This window comes from Marmota flaviventris, chromosome 10, assembly GCF_047511675.1.
Source record: "Marmota flaviventris isolate mMarFla1 chromosome 10, mMarFla1.hap1, whole genome shotgun sequence".
In the NCBI taxonomy this organism is placed as follows: Eukaryota; Metazoa; Chordata; class Mammalia; order Rodentia; family Sciuridae; genus Marmota; species Marmota flaviventris.
The window spans coordinates 49,392,023-49,412,390 of record NC_092507.1 but is presented as its reverse complement, the minus strand read 5'-3'; the positions used below and the strand labels follow the sequence as shown (position 1 = coordinate 49,412,390).

At 40.5% G+C, this 20,368-nt stretch overlaps 1 protein-coding gene across 5 annotated transcripts in view; it reads right to left on the bottom strand.

Annotated features, from left to right (window-relative positions):
* The window catches only part of Nfia (nuclear factor I A), a 361,350-nt gene that overhangs the window by 90,212 nt on the left and 250,770 nt on the right, over positions 1-20,368 (bottom strand). For all 5 annotated transcript variants that reach the window (XM_027945000.2, XM_027944998.3, XM_071617895.1 and 2 more), the window contains 2 exons: positions 15,353-15,470; positions 9,250-9,377 (listed from right to left, as the gene is read on the bottom strand). In XM_027945000.2, the coding sequence (XP_027800801.1) occupies positions 9,250-9,377; positions 15,353-15,470 (246 nt within the window). The remainder of the gene's footprint in view (positions 1-9,249; positions 9,378-15,352; positions 15,471-20,368) is intronic.

Sequence of the window (20,368 nt, the reverse complement as noted above, 5' to 3'; positions counted from 1 at the left end):
TGCCAATTCCATCACCCACAAGTCAGAAAACTGTTTTAGGCAGGGAGTGTTTGGGTCCAGGGGTCAGAATGCAGCCTGTTTGCTGGAGGAGGGTGGCACTGTCTTGACCTTCCCAGGGATTTCCTGGCATGGCAGCCTCACACATGCTTCCTATGGGTCAGGAAAGAATAGGCTGACAGGGAGAAGAGGTGGGAACAGGGGCAAGCTCTCGCTGCCCTGAAGCTCCAGCTCTTCTCAACATACGCAGAAGAGGACTGTGGGGAGGTCAGTGGATAAACTGCCAGCTTGATGATGCACCTGGCACTCTATATGTTGCGCCACCATCCTGGAGCTTGTCTGTCCAGCTACCCTCCTGCCTTCACAGGGCTGTAATCTTTGAGGGCAAGCACCATTTGGCTTATTTTTACATTTCCTCTATCACCTTGCACAGGGCTTGGTGTATAATAGATGCAGCGCTATACAATAGGCTTTCAGTTAAATTTTATAGAATATTAATTCATATAGTACTTTAGAGTTTTCAAAGTATTTACATATGTAATAAATGTATATGTAGGCATAATATTTCTTTAAAGTGTTATGGTTTATTAAGTGTAGACTTTACATAGAGTAAAAATACCCCAGATATAATGGCATGCAGAGTACTTTGCACACTGCTAGTATTCAATAAGTGGTAGTTCTTATTTTTACCATCATCTCTTTTCATCTTTTCAAAACTAAGAGTTAGAAGGCAGTGCTGTTTTGTTATCCTCAATGTTTACATATGAGGAAGCAAAAATTCAGACTGATTTGCTAAAAATCCCTGGCTTGCTCATGTAAGATATGAGAATTATATAGATTTTTTCCCTTAATTTGTACTCTTTTCTCTTTAGAATAATTCTCTTTTCCTCTTATTATCTCCTCTCCAGCAAGCCCTCAGAGATTATTGTGATTGAAATGAAATTTGCTTTCAAGCTCCTCCCTACCGTAGCTGCCTCCCAGCCGTACCATGAGCCAGCACTTTGCTACCTCAGCCACTGGGCTGCTGCTGAGGATGGGGACAGGAGCAGGGCAGGGGGAAGATTTCACATGTAAACCTAACATCTAAGCTTTATCTCTTTCTTCCTTCCATTCTAGAATATTTACACAGCCCCATTTTCAAACATGAAATTAAAAATTTGGAGATTTGGGTAATTTATTTATTTATACAAGACCAGCTGAAAGGCAGCATTTGTTTTCCTAGGAGCCTCCCCATTTGCAAAACTGTGCATCTGGGTTCTCTGATGCAAGTACAGCTACACTCATTCCCTCAGCAAATGCATGCAGCTCTCTGCTTTCTGAAAGCTTTATCACATTCAAAGGACAAGATAAGACGTATGTGGTTTCTATCTTATTATTTATTTATTTATTCAACAAATATTGATTGAATGGCTACCATGTTGCCAGGTAATGTAATAGGCTTTGGGAATAAAAACAAAAATTTTGTTGATCCTGCTTTTATCAGATATGTGAATAGGACACACACAACATAAAAGCACATGTGTATATGAAAATAGTTCTTTTCTTCTAACAGGTAATGCTTTAGACTCTAATTACAAGAGGCTGTTTTAAGCCCAGTTCTAGTGTTAAAAAAATAGATTTGATAAAAAAAATAGGGCCATTTTTGAAGGGTGGTCAGAGTGCTCATTTTGTAATATAGATTTACTGTTGTAACCCCCTTTTTAGGTGAAATTTCTCTCATAAAGAAGGGTCATTAACAAACAGGTCCCTTGTTACTGAACCAATGCTCCCTGGCACACCAGTCTCTAATGAGCAGGTGCCAATACTAAAGACATAATGGAAAAGAATATTGTCACAGAGAGATGCTTTCCCACTGCTCCATAAATGCAGAAGAAAAGCCAAGTCATTGATCTTATGGCAATGTTCTGTAACAGTGACCATTCCCATTACGGCAGGAGATTGTGGGAGATTTAATCATTTTCCCTAATATATGCTAGCGCAGCAGAGTGTCCATGATCAATGTACTACTGCTACCAGGCTGCTGCCTTTTTATTGGCACTGATAATGGGCCTCCTGTGTGTCTCAGCCAGAAGTCCATGTTGGTCAACTTCCTCAACTCTCACAACTGATGGATGACGGTGGCAGTCAAATTCAGACTGGCAGAGTTGTGAATCCAAGGGAACATGATATTTGATTTTTTTTTTAAATCACAATGAACTAACACAAGTCTGCAAAATTCAGCTGTGATCCTAATGGTTGAGACACTGAACCCTACCTGCAAATGCCCTGGGCTACTGGTTGACCAGATGTTTACCAAATACTCTTCTACAGGTGCCTTTAAGCAATTTTTTTAAAAAATGTATTTCTTTACTTAATAATTGTGATAGGAACAGAGGGCATACTATTAAAGTACTTCATTTTGACCTTCAAAAATGAGAACAACTTACTCTTTGGAAAAATTTTTATCTCTGAAAGAAGTTTATCCCTGAACATATTTTTTTAAAAAATTGACTACAACCAGAACTGGGGTTGTAACTCAGTGGTACAGCGCTTGCCTCACATGCGTAAGGCCCTGGGTTTGATCCTCAGCACCACACAAAAATAAGTAAGTAAATAAATAAAAATAAAGATTAAAAAAAAACTAAAACTAAATTTACTATTTATTTATACTTATCAAATTTGACTTTAAAATGCATTGAACTGCTGAAATTTCCAACATTTTGGCTAGTGAAACTCTGTTAATAGTTTGATAATCCCAATATAATTATACCAGTATAATTATAAAATAATATAGTCAGACTATGCATATTAATTATAATTTAATACATTAGAATTTTGAATATTTTTGTGCAGGAGAAAATTTAAGTAGCCTCTTACTCCTGCATTGAAACACAGTACTAAATTTCACTCTAAAGTGCTATCATTTCATGTCTTTTTTTAAAAAAACAATAAAAAATTAGCTATACTTCAGACCTGCTGCAACTGACACACATGTTTGTGCCTAATTCAGATGGAGTCTCAAGTCTGGAAGTGGGGCCACCTGGTAACCCGGGAAGCCCGCTGGACCCTTGGGAGAAGCCTTCAATTTCAAGTACATGATGAACCTGAGGAAGGTTCACAGGACAGTCAAGGAGCTACCTTGCAACCAAGGAAGAAATATATATGAAGAAAATTCAAATTTATACATAACAATTAAAAGGCTGGAATATCAAATCTTATGTTCAAGCATGTGAGCATTTCTCAGTTGGGTTACAATCAAAACCCAGTTTAACTGCCATCTTTTTAGGAAACTGTCCCCAACTCTCCAGCCAGATTTAACACTGCTTAACCTTGTCTGCTTCCCACTACTGTCAGCTGGGTGAGCTCTGTATCCCCAGTAATCCTGCTGAGGATGGTTCACATGATCAGAAGATGTTAACTTTACAAAGGACTTTGGCTTTCAATACACCATTTGATTTTCCTAACTTTGTGAAAGAAACGAGGCAAAAACAACATGGGTAATGTTGGCGAGTAATGACTAACACTTGAAGACAGTCAGAGGTTTGCCCTTGGAGATGTGCCCTTGACAGTCATCTTTGTATCCACTTTAGGATGTACACACAGTTGGCACTTACTAAAGATTCAATGACTTGGCTCAATTTGAATTATAATGATTAGGTGACTATCCATTCTTCTTCATGCAGAGGCACTGAAACTGGAGGAATATGAGAGAGATGAGAGAATTTTCTTTCTGATAGTGAGGAATCTGGTTTCACTTGTGTACGATCTTCTCTAGTCTGCAGGAAGACAGGTCAGATCTCAATTTTTCTAGAAGAGCTTTAAAGACACTCCCACTCAATCTTGGGAAGAAGGTCAGGAGCATAGTGTTTAATGTTCAGTGGCTTCCAGAGAACCCACCTGGAAGCTACTGTGGGCAGCTTCTGTCAGTACTTTCCATACCCAAGTGTGCAGAAGCATCACCTACAGCTCTTGTTGAGATTCTGAGGTCCAGATGGGGTCTAAGATTCTGCAATTCTAAGAAACTCCGTGTGGTTCTCAGGTGCAGGTCCTCAGATGACCCTGAGTGACATGGGTCTAAAATATCTTATACAGGTGTTCTTTACATGTATGTAAGAGAAAATGTGAGCAGTTCCTTGAAAATCTTTGACATAAGTAAATCAGAGAGGTGGTCTAAACTACAAAAAAAGAGTTCCACACAAAGTTTACTCTTAAGATTCTTGACATAGGGGGCTGGGGTTGTGGCTCAAAGGTAGAGTGCTCGCCTAGTACACATGAGGCACTGGGTTCGATCCTCAGCACCACATAAAAATAAAATAAAGATATGTATTCAACTATAACTAAAAAATAAATATTTTTTTTAAAAAGATTCCTGACATAGTTCATCATAAAAATTATCATTAAAATTATCCTAAAAACAGTTATATTTTTACTGACAAATAATTGTACATATTTATGAAATAAAGTCACACACACTTTGTGTAATGCCCAAATTAGGGTATTTAGCATATCTATTATAGTTATAATTTCTTTGTGGTAAGAACATTCAAAATCCTCCCTTATAGTTATTTTGAAATGCACAATATAATATTTTTAACTCCTGTCACTCTTCTGTGCAATAGCACATATTTCTTTTCTCTAACTTGATTTTGTACCCTCTGGCCAATCTCTCCTCCATGCCGCCCTCCCCCTATTCTTCCCAGTCACTAGTAACTATTATTCTATGTTGTAATAACTTATTATTATTTAAAAAAAGAGTCTGATTCATTTAAGGGAACACCCTTTAAGGCAATACAGTAATACAGTAACACAGTTTGATATACTACTACAGGTCAACAGGTCCTTGACTAAGCCTGAGACATCATTGTACTTTCTACTTGCTAATAACTGGCTTCAAATGAAAGCCTACAGATCAAAAATATAGTAAATATTGACTCAGAAAGGATTACTGGTAGCAAATTCTGCTTTTAAGTTTATTAAGAGCACCCCAAATTCTCTGCCTTATGACTTCATTCATTCAATCAATTAGTATTTGTTGAGAACCTATTATGTGTTACATACTGTTATGGATAGTAGGGATACAGTAGAGGAAAAGACAGACTAAGTGCTACTCTTATAAATCATATATTCTAAACAATATTAGACAACAACAGTAGAGAGAGGTATGAAGAAAGGAAAGCAGTATATGGATTATGAGATGAGGGAGGGAGAATCAGTAGATATTTTAAATTGCTAAGAGCCTCCATGTTGAGGCATTATTTGAACAAAAACTTGAATGCCAATAAACATTTGATATCATAGGTGAAAATGGTAGATATTTCACTTTGTTAACAGTTGCTTATACATAGTGTTCTATGTGCATTCAGTAGTCCATATCCCTTCCCGGGCTTGTATGATAAGGTTTGGGATAAGAAAAATGGGGAAAATTGAGGATTTGCAGGTCTTTCTGATAAGTTATTTATTGTTTGCTTTTTAAAAAAAAATATGTTTTTAACTTAAGTACAAGTCCAGGACAGGAGACTTTAACATGCAAGCATAAACATTTATGGTAAATGAGATTATTGAGTATAGAAGACGAAATTATACACTTGAGGTCAGATTTGGTTTGAAATATGGCTTTTGGATCCACAGGTTGACATCTGTGTGGGTATGGGCAAGACACTTAACCTTTCATGATTCATAGTTTTCATCTACAGAGTGGCAGAATCATTAAGTCTTGCATATTTTAAAGGAGGTTACTGAAAGGAAAACTGGTACACAGTAGGTACTCAATTATCACTAGATTTTTACCATATATATGAAAGCATCACACATGGTGTCTGACTTAATACAGGCTCCTGCTTATTGGCTTCCTTCCTATTTACTTGCATTATCAGTTTCTTAGCAAGTTTTCATTTGTACAGATAAACAAGAGTTGATGGTATATGCATTTTTGCTTGATAGAATTTCATAGGACTCATTTCATCAGTGCATGATTAGCTTCAAAGCTTTCGAATCTAACCCAGCTTGGAGATAACTGGGAAATGAAACTAAGTGGAGGGAACAAACGCAGCATTGTAAGAGAAGCAAAAGTCAGCCCGAGGTTGTCTGATGTTTTCAAACTAACATCATCTTTAATCTCCTGTGCCCTTCTTCCCAGATAATAAGAGCTGTGCACTAAAAGTGCTGAGATAAACTAATGGGGAACAGGATACTACAACAGACGTTTGAAAGAGCCCATGTAATTTACTGCATGTCTGGTTTGTTTTACTTTCCAAAGTCTTCCTGTTACTCAAGGAAAAGTATCTCCTCTGGCAACCTTCGGCCCTCTGTTGGCCCAGGAGTCCTGGAAAGGTGGTGGAGGGCAGGTACCCAGATGCAGAACTTTGAGGGGTGTGAGCACAGGCTGTGCTTCCTGTGTTGCATCTGAAGTATGGACAAAGTTTCCTTCGTACTTGGGAGAATTATCCCAAAGTAGGCAAACCAAGAGGCTGCCAGTGCATTCACATATACATAATTCTCAACATATTTCTGAATGTAATTTACATGAGTGAACCACTAAAAGCCTCCTACTCAATTAACTGTACCCCTGGGGGAAAGCTATGCAGGCCCGGATCAGTGTGGGAACAACATAAAGGTGTTCTCTGTGCCAAAAAGGGGATTGGGCTTGATGGAAAATCCCCCAAAAAGGACCATCTGGCAGCATAAATTATCCATTTAAAATGGCTGGTGTGAGTTAATGACACCAAAGTCACCATGAACATGTGCAACATCCTTCAGTTGAGTTTTAATGTCCCCTCAGGCCCTGTTTCAATTATGACTTTCTATGCTGAATATGGCCAAATGTAAATTTATCCATGTCCCCCCGCCCCAGCCCCCACAAACATATACCATGAATTGCATTTTTCTTTAATGAAATGAAGACATACAATGGACAGTCAGCCCAGGAATATAATTGGGGGCCAGGGTGGCGGGGGGGGGGTTCTAGAAGAAGAACAAGAAAGAGGAGGAAGAGGAGGAAGAAGAGGGGAATGGAATATATAATTATATTCCACTTTAAGAGGATTCTGTCATTAAACTTGAGTTAATGACTACAAAATATATAGGTATTGAGATTAAAATGTATGATCTTATTTTTGAATCATAATGTGCAGATAGAAATAGGAATTATTCTAAATAAAAGAGTCACTGGGTCAAAGTACTCTCCAGTGAACCGACCCTCATAGCCTTGAACCCACCCACCCATAGCAGTCTGGGTAGGGGCAGAGAGAACAGCCCCAGGTGAGGAGCTATGAACACATCAACACATAATGTGGCATCAGTGGGCACGAAGTGCATGGGTACAACATTCAACCACAAATGGACAAACCTATATATTTGATTCTGATTTTCAATGAAGCAGGTAAATTGGCTAGGACTAATTAGCCTTTTAAAAAGGGTTCAAAGAAGTTTTACATCTTTTAATTTTTTAATAGCACATAAACTTTTCATTGGCGCTGTGCTGAGGTCATGCTGACGATGCAGGTAATGGCAACGAGCCGTGAGCGTTTTGTCCTCATTTAGGCTGGCTTTATTTCTTAGTCACTTTAGGCAACTGACGTGACTGGAAGTGCAGAGAAAAGCGGAGGTGTGACCTTCATAGAGGAACCACCACACTGCGAGCGCTGTGCTGGTACTAATTAGAGAAAGAAGGCACGGGAGGCTAACATCATATCCCTGCATGTCCTGAACCACTGGGTAGTGGTCTGTTCGTGTGCCTGTTTCCCACCCTTGATCACAAAGTCCCTGAAAGCAGGAGCCACAGCCTCCCCGTGTATCCTGGAGTTCCCAGAACCTGGCATGATGCATCCTACAGGAAGATCCCGGGGAACATTGCTGAACGAGGGAATGCTCTCAGTGGGAGGGTTATATGGGAAGTGAGGCAGAGAGAAATGTGGGCAGTTTCATAAAGGCAGCAAGATAAAAGGCCCTGAGCAGTAGGGCCTGAGGTTCTTAAATTTGTTTTTAATTATGCACAAAAACTAACTTGTGGAAGGAAGGATGCACTCCTCTGAATGTTAAAACTTGTGCAGATGACTGTAACTACTACCACAATCACAGTGCAGAAGAGCTCCATCATCCCCCAAATCTCCCTTCTGGTACTCCTTTATAGTCAGACCCTCTGAGGGTTGTCTTTTGAAAGAATGTTGGGGAGGAGAGGAGAGAAGTAGGATTTGAAGATGAAGGGGTTAGTTCAAAGGATTTTCTTGGTGCTTGTCTGCTCTTGCAGGGAATTGCTCTGAGACGGGAGTGAGGAAGGATGGTCAGAGAAGTTTTTTCCATACTTACTTTGCACTGGGTATAATTCTTAGATGGATTATGCATATTACCTTACCTAATCCTCAAGAGCACTGAAACAGCTATTATTACTGTCAGTTTATACAAATGGGGACACAGGCTCAGAAAGGTTAGGTTAGTTGCCCACAATCACATAGCCAGCAGGAGCTAAGTCAGGATTACACTCTAGCTGATTCTAAATCCCTGAGTCTCTCCTGCATACCCATTTGACTTGTCCTGGTGGCTTGAAAGGCACTGGAGAAAATCTCTCCTCACTCACATCAAGGTCAGACATTGATTAAGGTTTCAAAAAGCTTATGCTGTTAGAATCATTCATATTACTCTCAAGACTCCAGAGCCAAGACTAGACAACCCCAGGAGGCTGAACCAGCAGTCATCTGCCTCGGTTAGTACAGATGGACATAAAGATAGCTGTTGCATTAACAAAATGTTCACAATGATATCCAGTAATAGAAAAAAAACATAACAAAGTACCCTTATTTTAGAACTCCAAATGTAACCGGCAGCACGAAAAACTCAATCCTCTCCTCCCTAGTGTTCTCAACCTGACTGAAAAGTAGATAGGCTTTCATCATGATTACTAAAAAAATAAATTTAAAAAATTAACCAAGAGGTATGTAAGTATAAAACAAAATCACTGTATTCCCAGCTTCTTGGGAGAAGGAGGCAGGAGGACTCCTTTGAGCCCAGGAGTTTTAATGCCTTCTCAAAATAAATGGACAACAACCACCACCTCCTAAAAAATACAAAAACAAAAGCCAATGGAATGCTGGATCATAGTGTGGCTGAAGATGTGCGCATAGAAAAACATGCACCATTCCCACATCAGTGGAGCTACTGCTGATCCGGTGCCCTGGATCATGATGCAAGCACGTGCTCACATTGTACAAGTATACCACCCAGCATCTTCTCTTCTCTCTCACACCCAGCACGGGAAACCCTGCCTCCCCACCTGCTTACCTGGCTCCACTTCATGCCACCCACTGGACTGGCTGCCGCTGCCTGGGGAGCGTCCTTGGCCTGTGTAGAACGGCTCCTCACCAGGACTGTCCATTTCATCCTCCACAGACTTCAGGCGCTTCGTGGAGCTGAAAGAACAAACACATGCGTGATTACAAGCAATCCAAACCACCTTTCTTTTGGACATGACCTCTCAGGTTGAAAGAAGGCCAAGGGAGGAAGCAATTAGGCAAGTGTGCATAGTTCTAGAACTCTCTTTAGGCTCTTGTTTAGTTGGGTGAGTCACTGGAGGTGGAACAAAGTCTGGGGTCTGTGTCGTTCCAAGTGTCTGCATTCGTTTTTTATTGTTCCTCAAGTTGCGGCTGCCCATCCTGTGCCTTTGTGCTTTGAGGAACTGGTGGCTGGCTCCAGCTCCTGCCTCCACCTGGAAGCAGTAAACCCACATGTTTCCTATCTCCACGGGTGGTGGCTGGGGTTGGCCATCTGCAGTGTACCTAGACATTGATTCAGTCCCTGCTGGATCCCCAGAAAGGATTTTTTTAAAAATCAGGGCTCATAATCCTTTTGAAAAAGCTTGGACTACTTTTCTTTTTTTTTTTTGCACATTTTCTCATCTTCAACTTGGATTTGTTCATTCAAACAGTATTTACTGCACAGCTAAGTAGCCCAGGTATTGATCCAGACACTAGAGCAAAAACAGTGAACTGCAAAGATAAAACAAGAGGAAGGACTGTACTATCTCATGAGAATGAAGGACATGGACAGTACCCTGGTGACTTTTATGCCATTCCAGTACCCAGTGATTACTAAAATGAAATTTTATTCCATCAGGGTAAAGACTTCTGTTTTTTGGAGAAGTATGACTGAGGAATTTCCAGAATGCATCTCATTTTCTCCATTTGAAGGGCTGGATTTTTTCTCCCAGGGTAAAGCTTCAGGAGTGAAAAAGTAGTGACACATAACCTGCTTCTGTTCTTGTTCCAGCTGCCTCAGCAGAGGGGGCCACCAGCACAACGATCTTATATCTGGTGGGAGAGCTCACTGGGGAACCACCTCCTCACATGTCAGGGTACAGAGTTGTTCATGGGCTTCATTCACCGTTCACTCACTGTGTGCCTCCTATGTGCCAGGTGCTGTGCTAAGTGCTGGGATACAGGGAGGAGGTGGACGGGCACCTGCCTCCATGAACAGAGACAGAGCAGCAAACAAAACTGCTCAAAGAGGTATTATGAGGGTCCACATATAGAAATGGGGGTCATACTGTGGAGGAAGGAAACACTGAGACTCCTGGAGGCCACTGAAGGCCTTCCAGAGCAGATGGCTCCTGAGCTGTCTCTGAGTGTTGAGAGACCAGGAAGAAGAGGAAAGTGCAGGGACAGGCCATTACATGGCTGAAGCACCACTGGAGCAGCCTGATGGTTCTGGAATACTGACAGCATCCCATACCCATTTGCATACTGCCATTTTCTCAAGCCCCATAAGTTTTCTTTAATCTTGACATCCCTTAACATCCCTCCTTTGCCTCATGACACCCTCACGATCCAGAAACTTAAGGGTAAACATCTGGCCCCTCAAGGGCCCTCCTGGACCTGGCCCATACCCATTCTCTTTTGTGCCCAGGTCATACAGGTGACCAGATGCTTCAAAGATATTCCCCAGGAGGGAGATGTGTGCCAGGCAGAAGCAGCAGCACACCCAGCGTGTCACAGTCAGAACTTCCAGCTGCTTGAAAGGCAGAGGCTGAAGGAGGGGCACAAGGGAGTAAAGGGTGGAGGTTACAGAAGGTATGGTGGGTCTGGACTTCATCCGATAGCAATGGATTGTCCCTGAAGCCCTGTAGGCAGGGAGTGATACTGGAGTCATATCTTATAAAAGTGACTGATAATTGTGCAGAAAATGGACTTAGAAAGGAAAAGAAGGGCATACAGTCTAGGGTCATAAAGACAGTTAGGAAGTTTTGCAAAAAAGTCTGAATTTGAAAATGTGGAGGGCCCCATGTAGGCAAGAAATTCTACTTATTAATGTTGGCATTCCTGCATTCTAAGCTGTTAAGTTCTATTCTCATGAAAGCTAGACCACAGAAACAATATATGCTAACTTAGTAACCAAAGGAAAGGCCTTTAATAGCTCATTCAGTGTTCTCTGTTTAGATTTACTTGAAGCTCAGTGAAAAATAGCCACTTGAAGAACTTTTCTATATTTCATGTAACTATATCTAATAGAAATTCTTTATGAGAAGGTACACTCAAAAAAGCTCCTTCCAATCCTGAAAAAAAACAGAAAAATCTGGTCTTTCCAAATGAATTTCTATTGTTTTCTTTCACTAGAAAATACAAATTACATAACATGTTGCTTCCCCTTCTTGTCTTGACAACCAGGAAACTCAGGGCCAGATTTAAGGGAAAATTTTTTGGTTGAGGGTCCTGATATAATAATCTCGCCTATCTTTCCAGACAGGTTGTGGCTTACCTTTCTATATGTAATATTACCTGTTGGATTTGGGTTAGGGCTTTAGCTCAGTGGCTAAGCACTTGCTTAGCAAGTGTGAGGCACTGGGTTCAACTCTCAGCACCACATATAAATAAAATAAAAGTCCATCAACAACTAAAAAATATATTTTTAAAAATTACCTTTTGATTTTGACATTGAAAGCCATTTGAAATTGTTTTGAAAGGAGAAAGAAAAACTTCCTTATGCATCCTGACAAATAAAAAGACATGATCTGTATGTTCCAATGGGATTGTGAGATCTGCAGGGAAACTGATTATCTTTTTATTAATATTATTTTTAAATCTCTAGTGCCCACCACAGCATCTGGTTAGCAGCAGATGCTCCAAAATTGCTGCCTTGGGCTAGTTGCTTAGAAACTGGCCATATGAATACACATGACAAGGATCCAAGTATCATGACTCAATGGTATCAATCCCAAAAGGCCAATTTCATTGTTCATCATTCTCCTGTTATTAATATTTTTCAGAGTTTGTAAAGCTTTTCACTTCCTTGACATGCTCTAATTTCATACCCATGCAGGTATGAAATCCTCAAGGTAGAAGATGCTGCAGTTATCTGACACCTTAGTTTGAAAGCTAGGACTTTCAGGAGCTGATACAAGATAAACATCTGGAGAGTAGATATATGGAAAGGAGGTGAGAAAAGATCTGAGACTGAAGAAAGGCAGCAATACCCGACAGGGCAGGTGGGGGATTTCCAATGCAAAGTTTATGGATTTCACACATTTGATAGTTTATCTCAATGAAGCTCTTTAAAATTATATATATATTTTATCCTGGTTTTAAAACTATCTTTTCTATGATTTTGGAGATATCTCCCTGAAGCAATGCAAAAGCTACAGAAAATATCCATCAATGTCCTTTACTTATTTATTTTTAGTTTTAGAAATAAATTTGTCCTTGATTTTGTTTTTTTTTGCTCTTTCCTTTCTAACTCACTGATTTTATCCTCCCAGAAACATCTGAGGAGAACGGAAAAGTACCAGTAAGTTCTGTTCATATAAGGGAGAATGATGTTCCCCAAAGGAGGGGTCACCTCTCTTCTAATGTGCGAAATTTGTTCCTGTGTTCCTAGAAATTCAACCTAAACATTAAGGGGAGAGTAATACTTGAATTCCTAATACTTCCTGAATTCTCGCTAAAAGGGAGGCCTTACTTTATATTCACTCTATGATAAAATGCCTGTTTCCTGAGTGTCCACAGTACCCTGAGAACTGAACATTTCCATTCTCTAGGCAGTTTCTACCACCAACTAGGCTGTGAAACTCCTGGGAGTAGCCTCTGTACCCAGAGTGTTGAGGACAATACCCTTGGGGCTTATTAGTGAATTGGGAGAGTTAGATACTGCTCTTTGTGAACTTAAGAGTCCAGATCCGGAGCAAGACAGTACATACCTCAAAGATAGCAGCAGTAATTCAAGATAGCAAATGCTAAGCATCAGAGAATGGTGCAGATGCCAGGCACTTCTTTTTTAGGATTTGGATATGTCCATCTATTCAAGTGTCAGCCCCATTCCCAATGGTATTCAGTGTGAAAAGGCCAGTTCTGTAAGTTCCAACGGAACCCCAGTTTTAATGTAAACCGTGCCATCACTGTGAACTTGGGCAAGTTATTTAACTTCTCTGAGCTTTGTGCTGCTCCACTGTTTAAGTGTGATACTGTCTATGTTGTAAACCAATGATGAAGATTAAACCAGATCAGGTATGGAAGGCACCTAATACTGTGCCTGTGGCAGACCAATTAATATTGGCACAGCTTGGACAAACATTGATTGATCGATGAACTTTTCTATATGGAAATCTGGGATAGTCTTCTGGGCACATTTTCTAAACTATACACAGATAATTCTGCGGAGTCTATGTATTCAAAGAATTTTTCTAAAAAAATCATCCTAGGAAGAGCCTAATGAGAGTAAAACAAACATATTACTGAGTTATTAACTACTGATGGGGTTTATAATTAGCTCCTTATCATGGTTAGTTATTTGCAGAATACGAGAATGACACTAGCTTTTTAAATGACATTAATAACCAGCTTTCCACCCAGAGAGTCACAGCAAAAGATAATAAAACATAGCTGGAGAAGTGTGCGGATGGATGCGAGGTGAGGAACACTGGGAGGTACATGGGACATGTGCAGCACACATATGAAAAACAAACAGCCCATAAACTTTTAAATTAATCACTGCCCACAAGTATTTGCAAAGCTTTTTCATGTTGACTGAGAGCAGTTACACACAATGTCTCTTCCCTCAGCAAACATTCAAAATCCTCAAAGTGTATTAATACTCAAATGTACTCACGATCTCTTTCTTCTATTATAAATGCACTTTGGATTTGAGAATGATTTTTTCCTAAGGAGCTGATACTACGGTGAATTAAGGGGAACATTTAAACAACATCAAAGACGCTGCTGGGATTTGGTTCTATTTAGCAAATAACTGTTTCTTTAACTGCCTTCACGGTATTAGAAATGGCTAAGTTGACTTTTTTAAATTAACAAGGTTTAAAATGCTGTATATAAAGGCAAAATAAGAATATTTACCAAGGAAAATTTCTATAATCTGGGCATTGTTTTAAATCATAAAACTCTGGTCTTGCTTTAGGAAAACTATACCTTTGACAAACATTTTTCTGCAAAATACACAGACACGAAAGATTGTTCTGCACCGTTCTTTCCTTGTCACAGTCCAGTGCTAAAGCCAATTTGTAAAAGAATATTGTGGGTTTAATGCCTAATCCCTTCCCCTCTGGTACAGGTTATCTAGAGACAACAGGATCTGCAAAATGCTGCATTTGGATTCTGGCTTTGTGACCCAACTTAAGGAGCTCAATAACCCTGCAACTGGGATCAGGCTGTGCTCTTCTGCTTCTCCTTTTTAAGGTCTCCTGGAGCATCAGAGTCTGTGGCCTGGCCCCATCCTGCTGCCTAACTGCATTTGCTTTTATTACCTCACACCAGGATATCAAATAGGTTTCTCTTAGGGCAACCCCAATGGACTGGATTTGAGACCTTTGGAGGCTCAGTAGGAACAGAACAGAGACTGAGCTGTACTATCTGCTGTGGGAAAGGGGACTAGGTCTGTGTCACCAGAGTCCACTTCCTCACAATAAGCCAAAGCCCACGCCCTCCTCTTCCCTGGTCAAGTGTGCCCTTCCTTTCCAGGGAAAATGCTTACGTTCATTACCCGCCCTCCCTCCGTGTCTTCCTCGTGTTCTCACACGACCCAGAATTCCATCCCTTTCTTCTCCTTTCTCACCAACCCTAACCAACATTCAGAGCTCAGCACAAGTCATGCCTTTTGGGTAAAGCCTTTTAAAACTCTTTTAGCCCATGACACAAAGTTAGCTCACTGTTTTCAACTGTCTGGTAGATATGCAGGTATGTACACATGTAAATATTTATATATTTTTTTTCTGCTTCACATGTGTTTCCCTTGCCTCCCCAATGAGACTGACAGCTTGTTGGAGCTGAACCCACTTCTTTGGTATTGTCTATTATTATTGGCACATTGCTAAGTGCCAAGCAGGCCCAGAATTAAATTCAAAGTGTGCAACTATGTGGCATAACCTCTTTAAGAGCCACAGAATTACCTCGTAGAGGATGTGCTGGGTAAAGACCTCCTCATTGCTCCTGGACTCATGCTGTAGTACGAAGAGCTTTCCAAATCTGAGAGAGAAAAATTGGGGCCAGTTCCTGCAGCTATTGGTGCTAGAATGAAAAAAAAAAAAAGACAAAAAAACAAAAAAGAAGAAACATCAGTTAAGTTCTGTGAAAAGAAGATCAATGAAAGTCTATTTAACTGTTTCATTTAGCACCTTTCCTTTTTGCATTTATCTCGGAAGCTTATCCAAAATAATAAGTAATCAACCCTGACTTCAAAGGAATGTTGACAATAAAAATAGTGTACACCAGAAAGGCATGTTTTTTCCTATCGTAGCTTTCATCTTTTCTCTTTTTGTAATAGTCAACTGTCACCAGTGTTATTACATTCCTGGACGCTTTAAACAAAAATGCTTCTCTGTGTTTTGGTCTTAAACTTTTCTTGAATGAATGAAAACAACATTCCCTATGCTTTTCTAACTTTGATCCTGACAATTTTTCCTCATCTGTATTTTGGAATTCTGCTCTGAACTTTGGTGAGAGCAAATTTCTCTCTAGGCCACCCATGCCCAATGTCTTACGAGGTAAAATGTGCAACTCTTCCTTACTCTGGATCACCTCAGCACCCCGCCTACCTCCTCACACTCGTGTTTGTCCTCCCTGGTAACTTATTGCCCACACCACAGTTTTTGTAACTAAAGCTTTACTGATCACTAGCATACTGTCATTTACGTATCATCTGTGATTGCTGTGCCACTGTAACATCAGAGGACATAGTTACAACAGAGACCATGTGACCCACAAAGCCAAAAATATTTATTATCTCGCCTCTTATAGAAGAATTGGCCAAGCTCTGGTTCAATTTTGATAATATGTGGTTTTCAAGCTGATCCTCACTGAGATGTGGTCCTCTGTATTTGTAAAAATGTCCTTTAGATACCTTGTAAAAAATTTAGTGAATAAATAACATCTACCAATCCTATAAAACAACTTACTGTGAAATTATCATGAGACTACCTTAGTGCAAGTAATCTCTTTTTTCAAAAGATTATGCAAAAGCAGGAAAACAGACCCATATATTATTATACATTGCACAGAGTTAATCCCTTATATGTAGAAATATAAATAAGTATAGGATAATATCCATCAGAAGAAAGAATAATTAAGGACATCGTGAACCGGGGATTTTCATAACCGAGGGCCTGTGCTGGATGAGGAGGGTAGTTGTGTGAACAATATGGTCCCTCCATAAACAGCTCTAGAGGGAAAGTCTGGCGGATTAGTTTAACGACAATCTGAAGTCCTCTGACAGTTTCTCCTAAAGTGATATAGCTGCAAAGAAGAGGGTGCCTAACCCAGCTTGGGACTAAGAGGTTCAAGTGAGTAAAAAGGCCTCGAAAAATATGATGCTTGAGAGCAATGCTGATAAGAGGAGGAGGCTTTATGCAACTGGGAAAAAAAGAGGATTTCTCAGTAGAAGAAACAGCATGAAGTGGGAGAACACAAACTGTTTACTGGATTTCTGAGGGCCCCATGTGATCCAGCATGTAAGGCATGGAGGGGAGGGTGTGGCTGAGACTGGCTCATGAGGGCTCTGGCAGACTTCTTTAGGGAGTGTGGATTTGAATCCAGCACATTCCCAGGTTAGTAAGCTATCGAACATTTACCCTCCCCACTGTGAGTAGAACTGCTGGGTAATGTTGTCAAGCACCTGACATAATCCCTGACACCAGGAGGCAGCAAGTAAGAACTGGTCAAATGGACTTGCAGCTGCCTGAGTTTTACCCACTGACCAGAGGTAATGGGTGGGAATGCTACCACCAAGTTTGCACTGATGGTCTTAAAGTACCACTCTGTCGGAGAGATGGAGGGTGGCTGAAGAATAGACTTGGTAAAAACAAAGAGGCCAGGTAAGATGGGGACAGGGTCTCAAGACAAAGGGGGAAAAGGAGCCTGATGTATGTTACTCAGAAATTAGAACCAAGAGAAGGTGCTGATTGTTGACCGTGTTGTAATAATGGGATTATTCCCGGGATCACTGCTCAGGAAACCGGATGAAGTGTGGTGCTGTAAGGAAACTGTGGAATCAGACGGTATGAGAGCACTTATTTCTAAGAATAAACACTGTGTGGTTTGATAATAGCAATAACCAAGCCTTAGTCACAACTGTCATTACATAAGAACAGTCAGTGCGAAGAAGTGGAAAACCCTGAAATCCACATATGCTTTTTGATATTCGAACCCACCTCAATGACAGGCTCTTAGGGAGGGAGGGCTTTCGTGCAAAATCAAATGACAATAAGTGTAAACAAAGTTCTAATTAATAATGTCACTCCATAATTGTCTTTGTATATTAAATTCATTTTAATAAATTCCTATTCTAGCTCATGGTATTTTATGTTTGTTTTGTGACTGCCCTGAGCCTCCTAGAACCCAGTCACACCTCTCCTTAACTAACAAAGAGTCGGGGACAAAGCCCCTCAGTGACAAAGTCCTGTACTTAGATTTTCACAAATTTCAGAGTGGAGCTGAGGCTTCATCTGGGTGGAGAAGCTGCTTCATTCCCAAGTGTGGAGGGAATAGCAAGATCTTCTACAACCTGGCTCTTGGAAGGAGAAAGAAAGAGTGAGATGTGAGAGAGAAGGTCTGACATGGACTAAGGGGAGAAATTTGAAGCCCTCTACCTAGTGGCGAACATCAGCAGCACTTCTATTGAACTCTTTACCTACCCTAGAAAAGGTTCTTTTCTTTCAATTACCTTTTAAACATGTGAATAGGTGAAGGAACAAAAATGCAATGTAAATATGGTAGGCCCATCTCAGACAGATGAAAAAACCCAGTATGCCCACATAAGTGCTCCTTAGCTTTTCCCTGTCTTTACTTCCTGTGAGCCACTTAGTGCACTGTAATGGTAATGCAGGAAATGGCACTAGGTGGCCCAGCAGCGTGGTGCTACTGCCCAAACGGCCTACTGGGTTGCTGGCAGGTTACTGAGAGCTTGGCAAACTGGTTTATGCATGTCTTGAATTTTAAAACATCACTAAGTTTCTGAAATGAGAATGAGTTTCACAACCTGGGTTAAGTAACCCCACCAATATACAGACACAACTTTGCCTTCTTCAAGGGTCTACACAAGGGAACATAGCCCTGCTGCTGCCTTTGTGTAGATGTCATGTGGAGGGTCAGCCCACTGGGATGGATTTTGACTCAGTGACACCGTTCCACCAAAGAGAGCAGGAGTCCCTGTCAGAGTGTCCCTGCACTGGGCTTGGCATTCTCAGTGTCTCCAACCTGGAAATAGGAGAAAGAGCCTCTGATGGGTCACGCATTCCAGAGGTAGCTGCAGGCAGGCTTCTCTGAGTACCTGTAAGGCCACGTTTTGATGGGCACTTTATTTACTACTAAATTGAATCCTCAAAACAACCTTCTCAGGAAAGTACATTTTCTAAATCAAGAGAACTAAGCCTCAGACTGAGGTTAAATAACTTGCCCTCTGTTACAGAAAAGCAAAAGGGAGTCCATGTTATAATTTAAGGATGTCTGCCCAGGGTCTTTCCTACTGCACCACACTGACTCTTCTATATAAAAATTGTCTTCAACTTAAGATAATAAAAAAGGCCTATGGTGTCTCAGTCCCTGAAATGTTTACGACTAGGTGGAACACTGAAGTAATACCTGAATATCTAACACAACGTTGAACATGCTACATCTCACAGGAGAAATGCAAAGAATGTGTTGGGAAAATTCAGAGGAATCACTGATCCCACTGGCTTGTGAGATCAGAAACCGGTTGACGCTGGGAAGATTGGGCACTTATCCAAAGCCTTTGAAGGTGTGCAGATTTAGAGACAGACAGGAGATAGGAGAGGCTTTCTAGGTAAAATGATGAAGCATAAGTTTGGAGATAGGAAGTAGAGTGCATGATCTGTGGAATCCATGACAGTTTCTGAGCAGGTAAATGGTAATGGTTGAATGTGAGGAGCAGTAGCAACAGTATACAGAAGGCATGAAAAAGGCTAAAGGTTCTAGAAGAAGGGAATATTGATGCAGGCATCATGGTGAGAGGGAAGGGAGGCCTAATCTATGCTGTCCAGAAAGACAATAGACTCTTTTTACGATAGCTATCTGATACTACCTCCAGATAGTCAGCAGGCCTAAAAGACTTGTTCCTAACTGTACACTCTGAAAGGACATAAATAAATGATTGTATTGTTTTAACAAATATATCAATAAGATGCATGTAAAACAGTGCACTTCTTAGCTCACAGTGGTATTTTATCCTCTTTTTGCAAAATTAGGGAACTCATAAAATTTGTGAAGAGTTAAATGACTTGTCCAGTGTCAGTTAATTTCTGGCTGCCCAGGATATCACATTAGACTTCTGTGGCTAACAACTAACTACCTTCTGTTGGTTACAGAGATTATGTGGACTCTGCCAATTGAACATGGGGACAGTAAGGAAGGACTGGACTGACCGCAAAAGTTTCATCCTGTTCTCCCATACATTGTGAAATCTGATTTTGCTGCATTGGCACTTGGTGATAGGCTTTATCATTTTTAAAACTCTCAGATGTAAAATTTTCTTCCTAACTAGAGTGGTTTGCATTTTGAAGGCTCTAAAGATAGACATCATGTAGGATTAAAACAAAGTGCTAGTCTGGTACTGTGAGAGATTGTGTACAGTCCCATGCTTGCCAGTAATCCCCTGCATAATTTGGTTAAGTCATTGAAACTCTTGGGTCTCATAATTCTAACAGTAATTATGATAAACATGAAAAAATACCATTGTCACCATAACCCACCATTGTTACCATCATCACCATGGCAAATTATTAAATACCAGTTATAGGCCAGATACTAGACTAAGATTTTGAGTATATCAACCCATTTAATCTTTCCACCACCACTAGGAAGGAACTGGGGCAAAAAGAGGCTAAACAACTTTCCCAGGTCATGAGGTCAGAGGCCATACCACATGACCTTTAATTTTGTAGATCCTGGAGCTG